The sequence below is a fragment of the Anabrus simplex genome, chromosome 1 (assembly GCF_040414725.1).
Source record: "Anabrus simplex isolate iqAnaSimp1 chromosome 1, ASM4041472v1, whole genome shotgun sequence".
NCBI classification, from domain to species: domain Eukaryota; kingdom Metazoa; phylum Arthropoda; class Insecta; order Orthoptera; family Tettigoniidae; genus Anabrus; species Anabrus simplex.
In genome coordinates this window covers 1,598,211,541-1,598,225,479 of record NC_090265.1, presented here as the reverse complement: position 1 = coordinate 1,598,225,479, position 13,939 = coordinate 1,598,211,541, and the positions used below count along the sequence as shown (strand labels likewise).

Sequence of the window (13,939 nt, the reverse complement as noted above, 5' to 3'; positions counted from 1 at the left end):
CAAACAGAGTTCAAAGAGGAACTCATTTACCATCAAGTTAGAAGCCTTCTCTGGGACAGCCAGATTCCAATACTAGCCAAACGAACACTTTATCAAGCTTACTTCTTGCCCATAATAACCTATGGCCTTGAAACTTGCATCATCACAGGCAGAGATAAAAGTAGACTCCAAGCTGCAGAAATGAAATTCCCCCGGACAATGCTACAAAAAGCAGGAGAGATAAGGTCTGCAACGAGAGGATTCGCCAAGAGATTCAATAAGAGAATCGTTGTGTGATACCAAAATCAGGTCAAGATTGAAATAGTATGGCCATGTAATGAGAACGGATCCTTTGAGGATGAGCCCGATCTCATTTTCAAGTTTCAGAAGATTATAACTTAATTATTAGTTCTTAAGATTGAATCACAAGTCATTCCTCAAGATTTTAGACATACAACTGTAATTGTTTGAAAATATTTGAGAGCAATATTATTCTACCATAATTTTAAATGAATGTATTTTTATCAATTTTTTTCCATTATCAACTTCTTGTTAATAATATATTTAATAGCGCACAAATGTGCATTAAAATACATTAATCTTTCGCATATTCTAGTAAAGATTTTGTTCTTTTGTTGCACTTGCTGAAGTGATAGCGATCGCAATGTTTGTCACACAACATACACACACAATGTAGAGATAGTTCATGGAAGCCTGATCGCCGGCATAGACGATGGTGAAACCCATGTACTGCCAGCCTATTCAAAGCACTTCTCATGCCATTATTTGGACCGGTCCAGCTGCGGTCAATCATAGCATCAGTTGAGTAAAAGTCCAGGCTGATTTCTGCTTGTTTCCTCTTTCGCTCTTGGAGAACTTCCTTTTCTTGCTGCGTATGTGGAAGCTGCATTCTCATTTTCAAATCTTCGAGTAAAAACGTTTCCTTGGATAATTCATACGCAAGTCGTGATGGTGACATTTTGGAGATGCCCAGTGTTCATTTCAGAAATCTGGCCTTTACATTTTCAATAGTCCGAAGGTCGGACACCGTTAGTCTTTCCCAAATAAGTTCCATACCATATGTGAGAACTGGGAGGACCTTGGCGTAAAATAAGGCCATGGCTGTGTCTAGCGATAGTCTACTCGGGTTTGTAATGTCATATATGCTTCTGATGGCAGCTAAAGATCTTTCTCTTACGTGAATTCTAAATGAGGTGACCGTAGGTTGTAAAGTGACACCCAGATATGAGAACGAGTTCACTATGTCTAGGTCCACCCCTCCACATTGTATTCTGTCACTAGATGCGATTTTCCCCCCTTTCCGGAAAACCATCTGAACTTTTCTTATTTATCACAAGGCTGTTTTTGACTGCGTACTCTTCAAGTTTGTTCATTGATCTTTGTAGCTCTTCCCTGCTACTCGAACCCATAACAATATCGTCTGCATATTGATAAAGTACAACTGAACTGTTGTCAGTGACCTGCATGATATCTGCTAAGGTTATGTTGAAGAGGAGGGGGCTTAAAGGGTCGCCCTGCAATACTCCGTTTCCCTGAGTTATGTTGTTCGATGATGATTTCCCATCTTGTACTGTGATCTGATTGAAGGCTAGGATATTGTTGACTGCTATGGTTAGTGGATTATCTTGTCCAATCATATTGGCCAGTTTTGTAATTATAATTTTTCTGTCAAGTAGATCGAATGCCTTTTTGAAGTCAATAAAGACTGCAAAGAATTTACCATTTTGATGTCTGATTGTGTCATGTATGCTCTCGATGAGGTTTGCTACTGCATGTAGTGTTCCTCTTCCTTTCATAAAGCCGAACTGCTGTTCTGGAATATTTGTGTAGGTCTCTGCGACGAGCCTGTTCTCTAAAATTCTTGAATACACTTTGTAGATGTTATTTTCTAAAGCAATTCCTCTATATGAATCAGGATCATCTTTGTCTCCCTTTCCTTTGTACAACATTTTTAAGTTTGATTGTCTCCAAATTTCCGGAATTTTCCCTGAAGTGAGACATTTGTTAAACAGAGTGGTCCATATATCTAGTAGTACATCGATAGTGTCTTTCAGATTTTCATTGAATATGCCGTCTGGTCCCACAGCCTTTTTATCCTTTGAGCTGAGTATTGCTGCTTTAACTTCGTCCTGTGTTATCGGCTCGGACACTGCTTCCGTGTTCTCACGAAGTGGTAGAGCTATTTGAACATTTTTTGCGTTTAGAGTCTTAGAGAAATGCTGTTCCCATGATGCTATTGGGAAGTCTGGGGTGATACAATCCTTTCTCTTCTTTAAAGCGATGAAGGGGTCCCTCTGAGCATCCCTAGCTTGCGTGAGAGCTTGGTTTTCAAAGAATATAGCTTTTTTCTTCCTGATTGTTATTTTATATACTTTTCTCTTCGCCGCATATTCTGCCAGTATGTCATTACTGTCCGACTGTCTTGCTTTGTGCAGAAGTTCTAAAGTCTCTTTTCTAAGGTCGTAACATTCCTTATCGAACCATATCTTTGCAGTTTTGGGAGGTCTTTTTAGTTGGGCTTCCTTAATGAGATTCAGCGTCATGTCCAGCGCTAGGTCAGTGAGGCCCTCCTCAATCATTTCTGGGATTTTCTCTAGGCTGCTCATCTTCCTTTCAAGGACTAAGGCACACTACCAATGATTCTGCCTTCTATGATATTTTAGTAAAATAAGTTTAAGTTTGTAAAATGTACAAATAATTTTTAAGTCATTAGTTATGAACATAAACCAACCTTTGAGATTCTAGATTAGCTGATGGATGCTCTATATGCTCTATATGTCTCGTATATAACTTTAATAAGGAAACTCTAAATGTAATAACGTTTTGATGTATCGAATAGGTGGTTTATAAGAGAACATTGTTTGCTGTAATTGGTAGGATCATGCGAGACATATGTAGGATTTTACTTGACAGGTAACACATTAACATACTTTCAAACATACTTCCACGGGCTGATTATGATTATTTTCCTTTAAAATAATCTGTCAATCAATCAATCGCCCACTCAGTGACTTTCTCACTTACTAGGTAGCTACACAGTATTATCGGTCCAAATATCCCATTCCTTTATGTGATGTTACAACAAGAACAATAGCTATTTATATTTCGTTCAGCAACTGATTCTCCATCACACTCCTTTTGGGGTGATGGTAAATTATTGATTAGGGATTTTCCAAGATGAGCAGCGTTATTCTCATATCAGCTCACTACACCACTTCCTCGCCCCTGCCGTCAGGCAAAGTCGTGCTTGGAGTACACAACAACTTCCCCTTGTTGACCTCTTATCACTCCAAGCCCCTCTAGCTATCATAGACATACTTTGCCACTGCTACTTGAAGAGTTGCTGGAAACTTGAAAACATTAACTTTTTAGAAATTAATTTTAAATTTATACATATACCAACATCTTATGGACGTGATTTTCTTAAAATGGCCTAATATACCACCAGTTTAGCTGACTTCATTTATTTCAATTACGTGCTGTATAAGGTGCAGCAAATGAGACCATTAAATGAAATATTGAAAAATTATCATTAGAATGCTGATATGGGAATTTTTCCTTTTAAGGAAATGCTGTGTAGATGGATGTAAAGTTATTTATTTCTGTGCAGTAAACCAACTCTTTCAAGTTTTTGAAGCTCTCATATTCTACAGTACTCTATTGATTTGATCGCCAACTGTGATTTTTCCAGAAAATGACACAGTGGTGGCGACAGATACTTGATTTGACTTACCCAATGACCTCTATGTTCTCCGGCCGTGACTTCAATCACACTATTCATAGTACAATGGGAGATACTTACATCGAGGATCTCTGGTTGCCATACTTCACTGTGACCACAGATATCACTGCTAGCTGTATGAGGGTCCACACACATGGTATGTATAAGTATTCTCCTCCTTGTGAGATTTTATTTTTAATTATTTGAGAGCACCTTGCTTTATTATTACACCAATATAAAAACACAACACATGAAATTCCAGATAGTTCTAATGCATTCGTTGTAGGGAAATTTCTTTGATGATATAGATGTTGATTCCCATGCATCTTGGTGGGTATACTAAGTACCAACTGATGAGCCCAACTTAGCACACAGGGGCGAAACACTGGCAACCAGGAATGAGTTAGCTGGAAAATTTGTAATGTCAAATAACGGACCATTTATATTGGTATTATAAATTTCCTTGTTCCGAATTGTACTATGTATCACTATACTCCAAGTACCTTAGATCGAATGGACATAGTAATACCATTTGTTATTTGTGTATCTATAAGTCTCAGCCCCATATCTCAAAACTTCATCATCCTAACAAACGAACAAAAACAAAAAGAATTGATGGATTCATTATCGTAAATTCAATGTTTTTTTTTTAATCAAAATATTATCTTAACTGGAGGCAAATAGAATTGAATGATACATTATGAAGTTAGTGACAATCTACAGATAGGTTTATATCATTAGGACAGTCTTAACGAGGCTTTAAATTTTGAGGAAGGAAGGAAGGAAGGAAGGAAGGAAGGAAGGAAGGAAGGAAGGAAAGAAATAAAGGAAGCAAGCAGAAAAAAATTACAGAATTACAATGCAAGAAAATAAATGATCTGATGTTTTATTAAAGTATTGGAACAGATATAACATATTAAATATTTATGAACTCCTTAGAACAAATGTTAATTACTGTACTTAGAATGCAGAAGTAGCAAGACCAAAACAAAACAAAAACTGTGATAATGATAGTATTGGTAACTTGTAACAAATATAACAATGAAAATTATCGGACTGAATGTGATCCCAGTTTCAACATATTATCGAGCACTACTTTCTGTCACTCTTCTACAAAAGTACCTTCAAATGAAGATTACCTCTTTCCAATCACCTGATACTATTCTTGTTATCAAATTAGATTAAATAAGATCAGTAAATTGATTGCTTCCTTGCATCTCCTTAGGGCATTATCGTCTTACTATTTATTTTGTCTGTATTGGGTGACATACCACTTTTGATGTACTTCACTACATACTCTATACACTACTACATAATCTCCATTCCATGTCTAGTCTGTCTACCAGCTCTCTAACTTTACACTTGATTTACTGGAATGGAATGGCGTATGGCTTTTAGTGCCGGGAGTGTCCGAAGACAAGTTCGGCTCGCTAGGTGCAGGTCTTTCTATTGGACACCCGTAGGTGACCTGCGCGTCGTGATGAGGATGAAATGATGATGAAGACAGCACATACACCCAGCCCCCGTGCCATTGGAATTAACCAATTAAGGTTAAAATCCCTGACCCGACCGGGAATCGAACCCGGGACCCTCTGAACCGAAGACCAGTACGCTGAACGTTCAGCCAACGAGTCGGACACTTGATTTACTGTTCTGATGCATCTGCTGTGTATTATTCATATTCAGAAGGTTATCAGGATAATCATCCTTATCACTACAATCCCTGTATCAGTTTTTATTTTGTTAATACAAAGAATCTTGTCTTACAAATATAGATGTAACTTGACTAATACAGGCATGTGTCACCAGCTGTGTTATGATGATCAGACATTGTTTAGTAGTTCGGCTCTATGGCTGAATGGTTAGCGTGCTGGCCTTTGGTCACAGGGGTTCCGGGTTCAAATCCTGGCAGGGTCAGGAATTTTAACCACCATTGGTTATTTTCGCTGGCACGGGGCTGGGTGTATGTGTCGTCTTCATCATCATTTCATCATCACGACACGCAGGTCGTCTACGGGCATCAAAAAAAAATAATCAAAAGATCTGCATCTGGCAAGCCAAACTTGTCCTCGGATACTCCCGGCACCGAAAGCCATATGCAATTTCATTTCATTTATTGTTTAGTATATAGACTGCACCAAATCTTTTTAACATGATTGCTCTTGAGTTCAACTTGTGAGTACTCTATAAGTTTCTTTAATAGAAATCACATTGAATATCTGCAGAGACTAGGTTCCCCCCCTGTGTAAGTTATTATTGCCCATGCTTAAGCTAAGTGAAAATTTCTTTTTTCTTTTTTTTTTTTTTAAATTTAAAAATAATGTGATGTCAGATAATTACAGTAGAATTTTTATAACATGGGCATTGATCATAGTTTCATTACTTTTTCTTTGTGACGGTATGTCTTAATGAATATTGGGAAATGGGTCGTACAACAAACAAGAAGAGCAATATCTAGGCCCTTTTAGCCTAAAATTGTGGGAGGGGGGGTTTTGTGAATAATATTTTTGCAAAATGTAAATGTACCAAAATTTATATTTGTATTATTTTTTATTAGTAAATGTGTATGTTTTGCATATAAAGCAGGGTGCTCAGTGTATAAATCTTCACATTATTAGATCTCATTGTACAGCAGAGTAGGATTAAATCTTGTAACATCCAGAGTATTTCTGAATTCTACTGTGTGACTGAGTATTAGTAAAACTATTGGTATGTTGAACTTCGATTGTTTCTAGTAATTTCGTCCATTAATGTGTGTTGCATGAAACTAGTATTGAGAATTTTCTGATGCTACTTAATCATGAACAGAACCTTCTACCCTCTTCGTAACCTATTTTAGTGTTCTTATTTCAGAAATATAAATATGCACTCATGAATAACCACTGCAGTAAAAAAATGAGTCATATAAGCTATTATCTAATTTCTGCCAATGTTAATACTCACAGTGCAGTTTTTAATGCGTTTTTCATATTGAAAATCCTTAACAAATCTTCCATACACCAGCCTTTGCCAAGGATTTACTGAATGAGGATATCCTTTGATTCACATCCTCTTACACCTCCTTATACAATTGCACCTCATTGATATTAAAATACCGTAAAGTGGGGTAACTTCGATCATAGCAACACTTTTCTCCTCCCTCCTATACTGAAAAAGATGAACCACTTGCTACAACTAAAATGCACATACAATAGAATATGCTCTATCAACACTCGTTAGTCCAAGGAACATTGGCGGGCTCATTGTTGAGTCAATCGATTTTTTTCGCAGCCCTGACTACTCTCTTGTCTGGTAACGGCTGAAAACAAACTGTTCTCTATCCCCAGCATTTGATTCTCCATTTCAGTGGTTTTTGGGGTCAAAATGTAAGTACGTCTGGTAACGAACCAACACAATTTGAAGCATTTTATTCAAATAGGTTTTTCAGGGAATAGTTTTGTGATAAAAGTTGTCCTCTTCCGGGGTAACTTCGGTCATGCCAAGAACATACAGGAAAACATTACGTGACTGTGGGTATTGTAATTACAATCCTGTTTACTTCAAGAACGCTTTAGAAGAGATCAATAAAGGGACAATAACAATAAACGGGGAAGTTTATCACGACAGGGAGGGGAAAGACGGTTCCCATTTTCAATGATAAATAGGCGGATATCAGTTGACATGGACGATACACATTCAAGAAATTGATTGACGGCCCAGATATTTTCTAATTTAGAAGACAGTGTATTATGAGGACAGTCTACAAGATTGCTTCTTTTCTGACCTCCTTTATTTATATCGTGTCAGAAGCATACATAAGTTTAAAATTAAATATAAGGAAAAAACATAATATAAATACTTCAATGACGAAGAGCCACATTAAACTATGTGAGCCCAAAATCTTGCAACATCAAGTGCATTTGGCTTCACTTTAACCAGGTGCTCTGTTGTACAGCTGAATGGGCATGAACTACATTCCAGCAAATGGGCTGTGGTCTGCTCTTCTCCACATACACACAAGTTCCAACCTCCTTCTCTGTTTTTTTTTTTTTTTTTTTTTTTTTTTTTTTTTTTTTTTTTTTTTTTTTTAAATAATGTGATGTCAGATAATTACAGTAGCCATACAATTGGGCTTTATGATTTTTGTACCTTTTATTTATTATCTTTTGTATCATTACAAATATTTATGCAATGCATCATGTAATTTGTAATATCATACAATGCTTGTACGATTAGGCTAAATAGTTTCTTCTTTGGGGAAAATGTGAATTTGGCCACTATACATCTGTTTTTCACCGTGGCCAAAGTAATGCTACATCGAAGAAAACTTTGTTTCTTGAGTTATTCGTATGGCGGCCAAAGTTACCCCAAAACATGGGGTAACTCCGGCCACTCTTTCGATAACCATGATTTATTACTGAATAACAATTAGGATTATGTTCATATTTAAGTATGAATAACAAACGTGGCAGAACTTATATTATATTTTTCAGAAAATTAGAGGGAATATTTCACATTTTAATTTTAAAAATATAACGATAAAGTAGCCAAAGTTACCTCGTTTTATGGTACATAAATGTACCTTAAGGCTGGATGCATACATTGGTAACAAACTGACGATATGCTTCATTAATTTATATAGTTTATCATTGCACAGTCCATGAGCTACCATCATTATCATCATCATCATCATCATCATCATCATCATCTGCAGTTTCCAGCTGTTGGCCGGGTCTGCTTACCATGAGCTATGTAAATTATTATATTTTTTTTTAACCATCTCACTTGTGTTGAATCAGTTTGTAGGATTTATTTGCCAATTATAATGTTTGTAGACATTCATTTACCCATTGTTAGAGGCACCTGTTTTTTACAAAACACAAAATTTTTGCAGAATTTTACAAATTTGGCTCAAAGCACAAAAGTATGTACCTTAAAGCAAAGTCGCAAAATAATTGATGAAATTATGTGGAATCACTCTGATCCAAGAAGCTTAATGAAAGGTGATTTAGAAAATGATGAAGTCCCACATCTAATAAAGCAAATTCCCATCCTACAAGAACCTTCAGTATCAGAATACCGTATCTTCAACCATACACAGTGTTTAGAGGTCTAGTTGGTCGTTCGTGTAGAGCAGGTAAAGATTTTCATGTAATAGCCATTGTTTTTTCCTTGAATTCGGAATAAATGGGCATTTGTGGAAGCTGCAGTGAAGGTTTTATGGATCCCGGTCATTATTGTGAGTGGTCATTTTCAATGTAATGTACTAAAATGTCAGACAAGAGAACAGCCCTATCTCTGTCTTTTTTCACACTCATGTGTAAATTATTCTTGTAGGCTGGGTCCTACGTCTTGTTAATAATTTTTTTCCAAACATTCTTGCTTTGATATATGCAATATGTGTTTTCAGCATAAGCATAAATCTTGTGTTTCTTGAACATATGTAAAAATAAAATATGATGTTTTGTTGAAAATATGCTGTTAACTACCTTTTGATTTAAGTTTTATTACTGAAATCTTTAAAAAGAAAAAACACATAGCAATATTATTGATGAATTAAAATGAAAATAGCGATAAAGATACCAAAACAACGTTTTTAAATCACTAAATTGGGCAAAAAAGAAATCACCACAAACAGGTGCCTCTACCCATTGCATTTTATCACAGTTAGAAGATAATAAACTATGACATTATATTATATAGCTTATAAGTGTGTACAGGAAACAGCGAGATTGCAACAACTTCACAGAGTAAGCATACATTGATAGTTCTTCTTCTTCTTCTTCATTTTGCCTCGTGCCTGAGGCGTCGTGACTATCATAATATTCAGCCCTCTAGCCGATGAACCATACTCTGCCATTCTTCCCTATCTAAGGCTTTCAATGTGGTTGCTCTGAGAGTACTAGAATTACATATAAAAGAAAGATGAGGTCAAAAATTTTTAGCCTCAGCCTGTGTCAGTGGAGAATAGAATAAAAAGTGCTTAAATGGCAAGTCACTGCTCTCCATCTATTTCCTATGTATGTATATGTGATCAAAAATTTTCCGTTTGAGGGCGTTGCTGCAGCGGATATGCAACGTAATGCGATTCCGATGCAGGTATGTAAGCACGGACATGTAGGGAAAGGGATTAGTGTGGCAGTCGTGTTGTGCCAAGGTGCATGCATTAAATATGGTCACTTGAACTATGGCAATGTTATTACCAAATGTGTCCAAACAGGACCAACATGCTGTTATTCTTTTCTTGACTGCTGAAAGACACATACTAGTGGACATCTATCGGGGAATGAAAACTGTGCATGGGGCAGCACGTCTGTCGAAAACTACCGTTGTGGAATAGTGCGCAAAGTTCTGTGCTGGTCGCAATTCAACACAAAATGCCAGTCAATCTGGGAAGCTAGCCTCGTCCATTATAGACAGCAACTAGCGGGCGGTTAATGAGGATAGTCCTGATCTCTCTCCATGCGATTATCAGGCCTTTGGTCCCCTCAAAAAACCTTGAAGGGTTGACGCTTCCTATAGGATGAGGATATGCAACAGGCGGTAACGGACTTCTTCGCTCAGCAGGACACAGTGTTTTACCACACGGGTACTTCAACCTGGTGCGTCGGTGGGACGAGTGCCTCAATGCTCACGGCTATTTCGCTTCATTGGCATTCCAATTCAGGACTGTACGGCCGTCAAATGGAAACTTTTTGTTTGCCCCTTATACATATATATCGGTCCCATTAGCTTTCCATGCATTAATTGTTAACTCAGTTGTTCATTTTTTAAGTGTTTTCTAAGTGTTATATTCATGGTTGACAGGCTGAAAAGCTTATAACTTGTATTAACTGAGTGTCAACACTGAAAAAAGAATGTCTTCATTCTTAACCCCCAAAAAAAAAGCCCCACGACATTTACCCATTATCAATCCTTATGCTTCCAGAAGTAAACCTGTATGGTATTTAGTTTCTTCCATTCAAACAATTTATGTCAGCAGGGCATGTCGCAGCAAAGACAATTCGGCACTTCATGGGACAGTCAAATGGTTGAATACTTGTTCATGGACAGGTTATCTGATCAATGGCTTTTAAAATGCAAGAAGTTGTGATTCTGACTGTGATTATGTGTATTGTAAGCCATGAACATTAAACAGTAAGTGTGGGTAGTGGTGTTCAGTTTTGATGAGTCTAGTGTCTACAATAATTGTTCATCTGATAGGATATAAAGCAGCCTTTTCATTGCTGACTTAAAGTATGAAAAAGAAAAATACAATCCATTCATCACAACTCAGAAAGGTTTTGTGCGTGCGTGCGTGCATGCGTGCGTGCGTGCGTGCGTGCGCGCGCATTATTTAATGTATGCTACTAGGGAGAGGGTAAAACCTGCTGCCAGCACATCGCCTGCTCCTGTTCAATACCGGTAGCACCAAGGGGTCTGCTCAAGGCCAATCGCAATCAACAGTGTCATATGCCCTCTCTCCATATGAACACTGTGGAGAGGTTTGGAATTGGATCTAGGCTTATGGCATGCAATCTAGTTATTAAAGTTTGTATTCCACCACCTCTCCTACCCTGCTGACCAACATTCTGATGGTGAAATTTTTTTCAACCATCAGGACTCCAACCGGCCTAACCACGGAGTCAAACTATATAGACTTGATGCCTTAACAATCATGGCCACCAGGTGGGCTCCATAATATAAAAGAAAGGTCTAGACACAAAACTGAACAAAATGTTCAAAGAATCAGTGCAGTAAGAAACGTACTGGGTGATTGTACCCTTTGGAGTGTATATCCACTTTCCTAACATGTGGACATACCCACACACTCTATGCATATGGAAGCAATAGACAATTTGAGAATGGTATTTAATTTTATTCAGCTTATGGTACAAGCTAAGTTGAGGATAGTGAAGAAATTTCTGCTCTGTGAACTGATCCCAGATCACCAGGAACATCATGTCACTGCATCCCAGTGCCCCTTAGTGATGCTACAGTCAAAGAAAATCCTGCAATAGTATACTTTAATTATCAACAAAACGTGTGTCCCTTTCATATGAATCACCGAGCTCGATAGCTGCAGTCACTTAATTGCGGCCAGTATCCAGTATTCGGGAGATAGTAGGTTCGAACCCCACTGTCGGCAGCCCTGAAGATAGTTTTCCGTGGTTTCCCATTTCCACATCAGGAAAATGCTGGGGCTGTACCTTAATTAAGGCCACGGCCGCTTCCTTCCCATTCTTTCTGATTATATTCTGATTATATTAGAATTATATTATATTATATATTATTATTATATTATATATATTATAATATATATAATATATATTATTATATTATATATTATATTATATTAGATTTCTGATTATATTAGACATGTTTGTGAAATTAATAACTGGTTCGATAGAAGGCAATTCGGTTTTAGGAAAGGTTATTCCACTGAAGCTCAACTTGTAGGATTCCAGCAAGATATAGCAGATATCTTGGATTCAGGAGGTCAAATGGACTGTATCGCGATTGACCTGTCTAAAGCATTTGATAGGGTGGATCATGGGAGACTACTGGCAAAAATGAGTGCAATTGGACTAGACAAAAGAGTGACTGAATGGGTTGCTATATTTCTAGAAAATAGATCTCAGAGAATTAGAGTAGGTGAAGCTTTATCTGACCCTGTAATAATTAAGAGGGGAATTCCTCAAGGCAGTATTATCGGACCTTTATGTTTTCTTATATATATATAAATGATATGAGTAAAGGAGTGGAATCGGAGGTAAGGCTTTTTGCGGATGATGTTATTCTCTATAGAGTGATAAATAAGTTACAAGATTGTGAGCAACTGCAACGTGACCTCGAAAATGTTGTGAGATGGACAGCAGGCAATGGTATGTTGATAAACGGGGTTAAAAGTCAGGTTGTGAGTTTTACAAGTAGGAAAAGTCCTCTCAGTTTTAATTACTGCATTGATGGGGTGAAAGTTCCTTTTGGGGATCATTGTAAGTATCTAGGTGTTAATATAAGGAAAGATCTTCATTGGGGTAATCACATAAATGGGATTGTAAATAAAGGGTACAGATCTCTGCACATGGTTATGAGGGTGTTTAGGGGTTGTAGTAAGGATGTAAAGGAGAGGGCATATAAGTCTCTGGTAAGACCTCAACTAGAGTATGGTTCCAGTGTATGGGACCCTCACCAGGATTACCTGATTCAAGAACTGGAAAAAATCCAAAGAAAAGCAGCTCAATTTGTTCTGGGCGATTTCCGACAAAAGAGTAGCGTTACAAAAATGTTGCAATGTTTGGGTTGGGAAGAATTGAGAGAAAGAAGAAGAGCTGCTCGACTAAGTGGTATGTTCCGGGCTGTCAGCGGAGAGATGGCGTGGAATGACATTAGTAGATGAATAAGTTTGAATGGCGTTTATAAAAGTAGGAAAGATCACAATATGAAGATAAAGTTGGAATTCAAGAGGACAAACTGGGGCAAATATTCATTTATAGGAAGGGGAGTTAGGGATTGGAATGACTTACCAAGAGAGATGTTCAATAAATTTCCAATTTCTTTGAAATCATTTAGGAAAAGGCTAGGAAAACAACAAATAGGGAATCTGCCACCTGGGCGACTGCCCTAAATGCAGATCAGTATTGATTGATTGATTGACTCCTGGCCCTTTCCTGTCCCATCGTCGCCATAAGACCTATCTGTGTCGGTGCGACGTAAATCAATTAGCAAAAAAAAAAAAAAAAAAAAAAATGTCATATGAATCTTTGGCGAGACCCAGCCCAGACTTGGCTAGAAGAGAAGAAAGTGCCTGAATTTTCAGAGCAATGCATGTATAGATGAAAACTTATAGCAATCATGACCATAGATTTTAATTTTGAAAGGTTCTTCCTGAGAAAAGAATGTGTACACTATTTTATTTACAAACTATATACACATTATACATACACATCAATAAACCACCGTTTTGAACACTTGACTGCTACAGAGAGGAAGAAGAAGAAGAAGAAGACTGCTCCATTAGCATGTCAACAAAATCACAACACGAGTTCACAACTTTCACTAGCTACTCGTTAATAACAACTCGATAATCAACTCCCAAAACTGCCTCTATATATACATTGCCTGGCCAGGCTTCTAGAAGAATGTGACGCAACATGTTTTCTCGTAGTTTTGATAGTCTCCAATAACCTATTTACAATGAAAGGAATTTTCTGTAACTATCTAGAGCCAAAGATACATTGTTCTGGACTGTTACCATGT

The 13,939-nt window shown here is 37.3% G+C and overlaps 1 protein-coding gene across 4 annotated transcripts in view; it reads left to right on the top strand.

Moving 5' to 3' along the window:
* Positions 1-13,939, top strand: part of sws (patatin like phospholipase domain containing sws) — an 874,342-nt gene that overhangs the window by 511,106 nt on the left and 349,297 nt on the right. For all 4 annotated transcript variants that reach the window (XM_067138236.2, XM_067138235.2, XM_067138234.2 and 1 more), the window contains exon 21: positions 3,692-3,878. In XM_067138236.2, the coding sequence (XP_066994337.1) occupies positions 3,692-3,878 (187 nt within the window). The remainder of the gene's footprint in view (positions 1-3,691; positions 3,879-13,939) is intronic.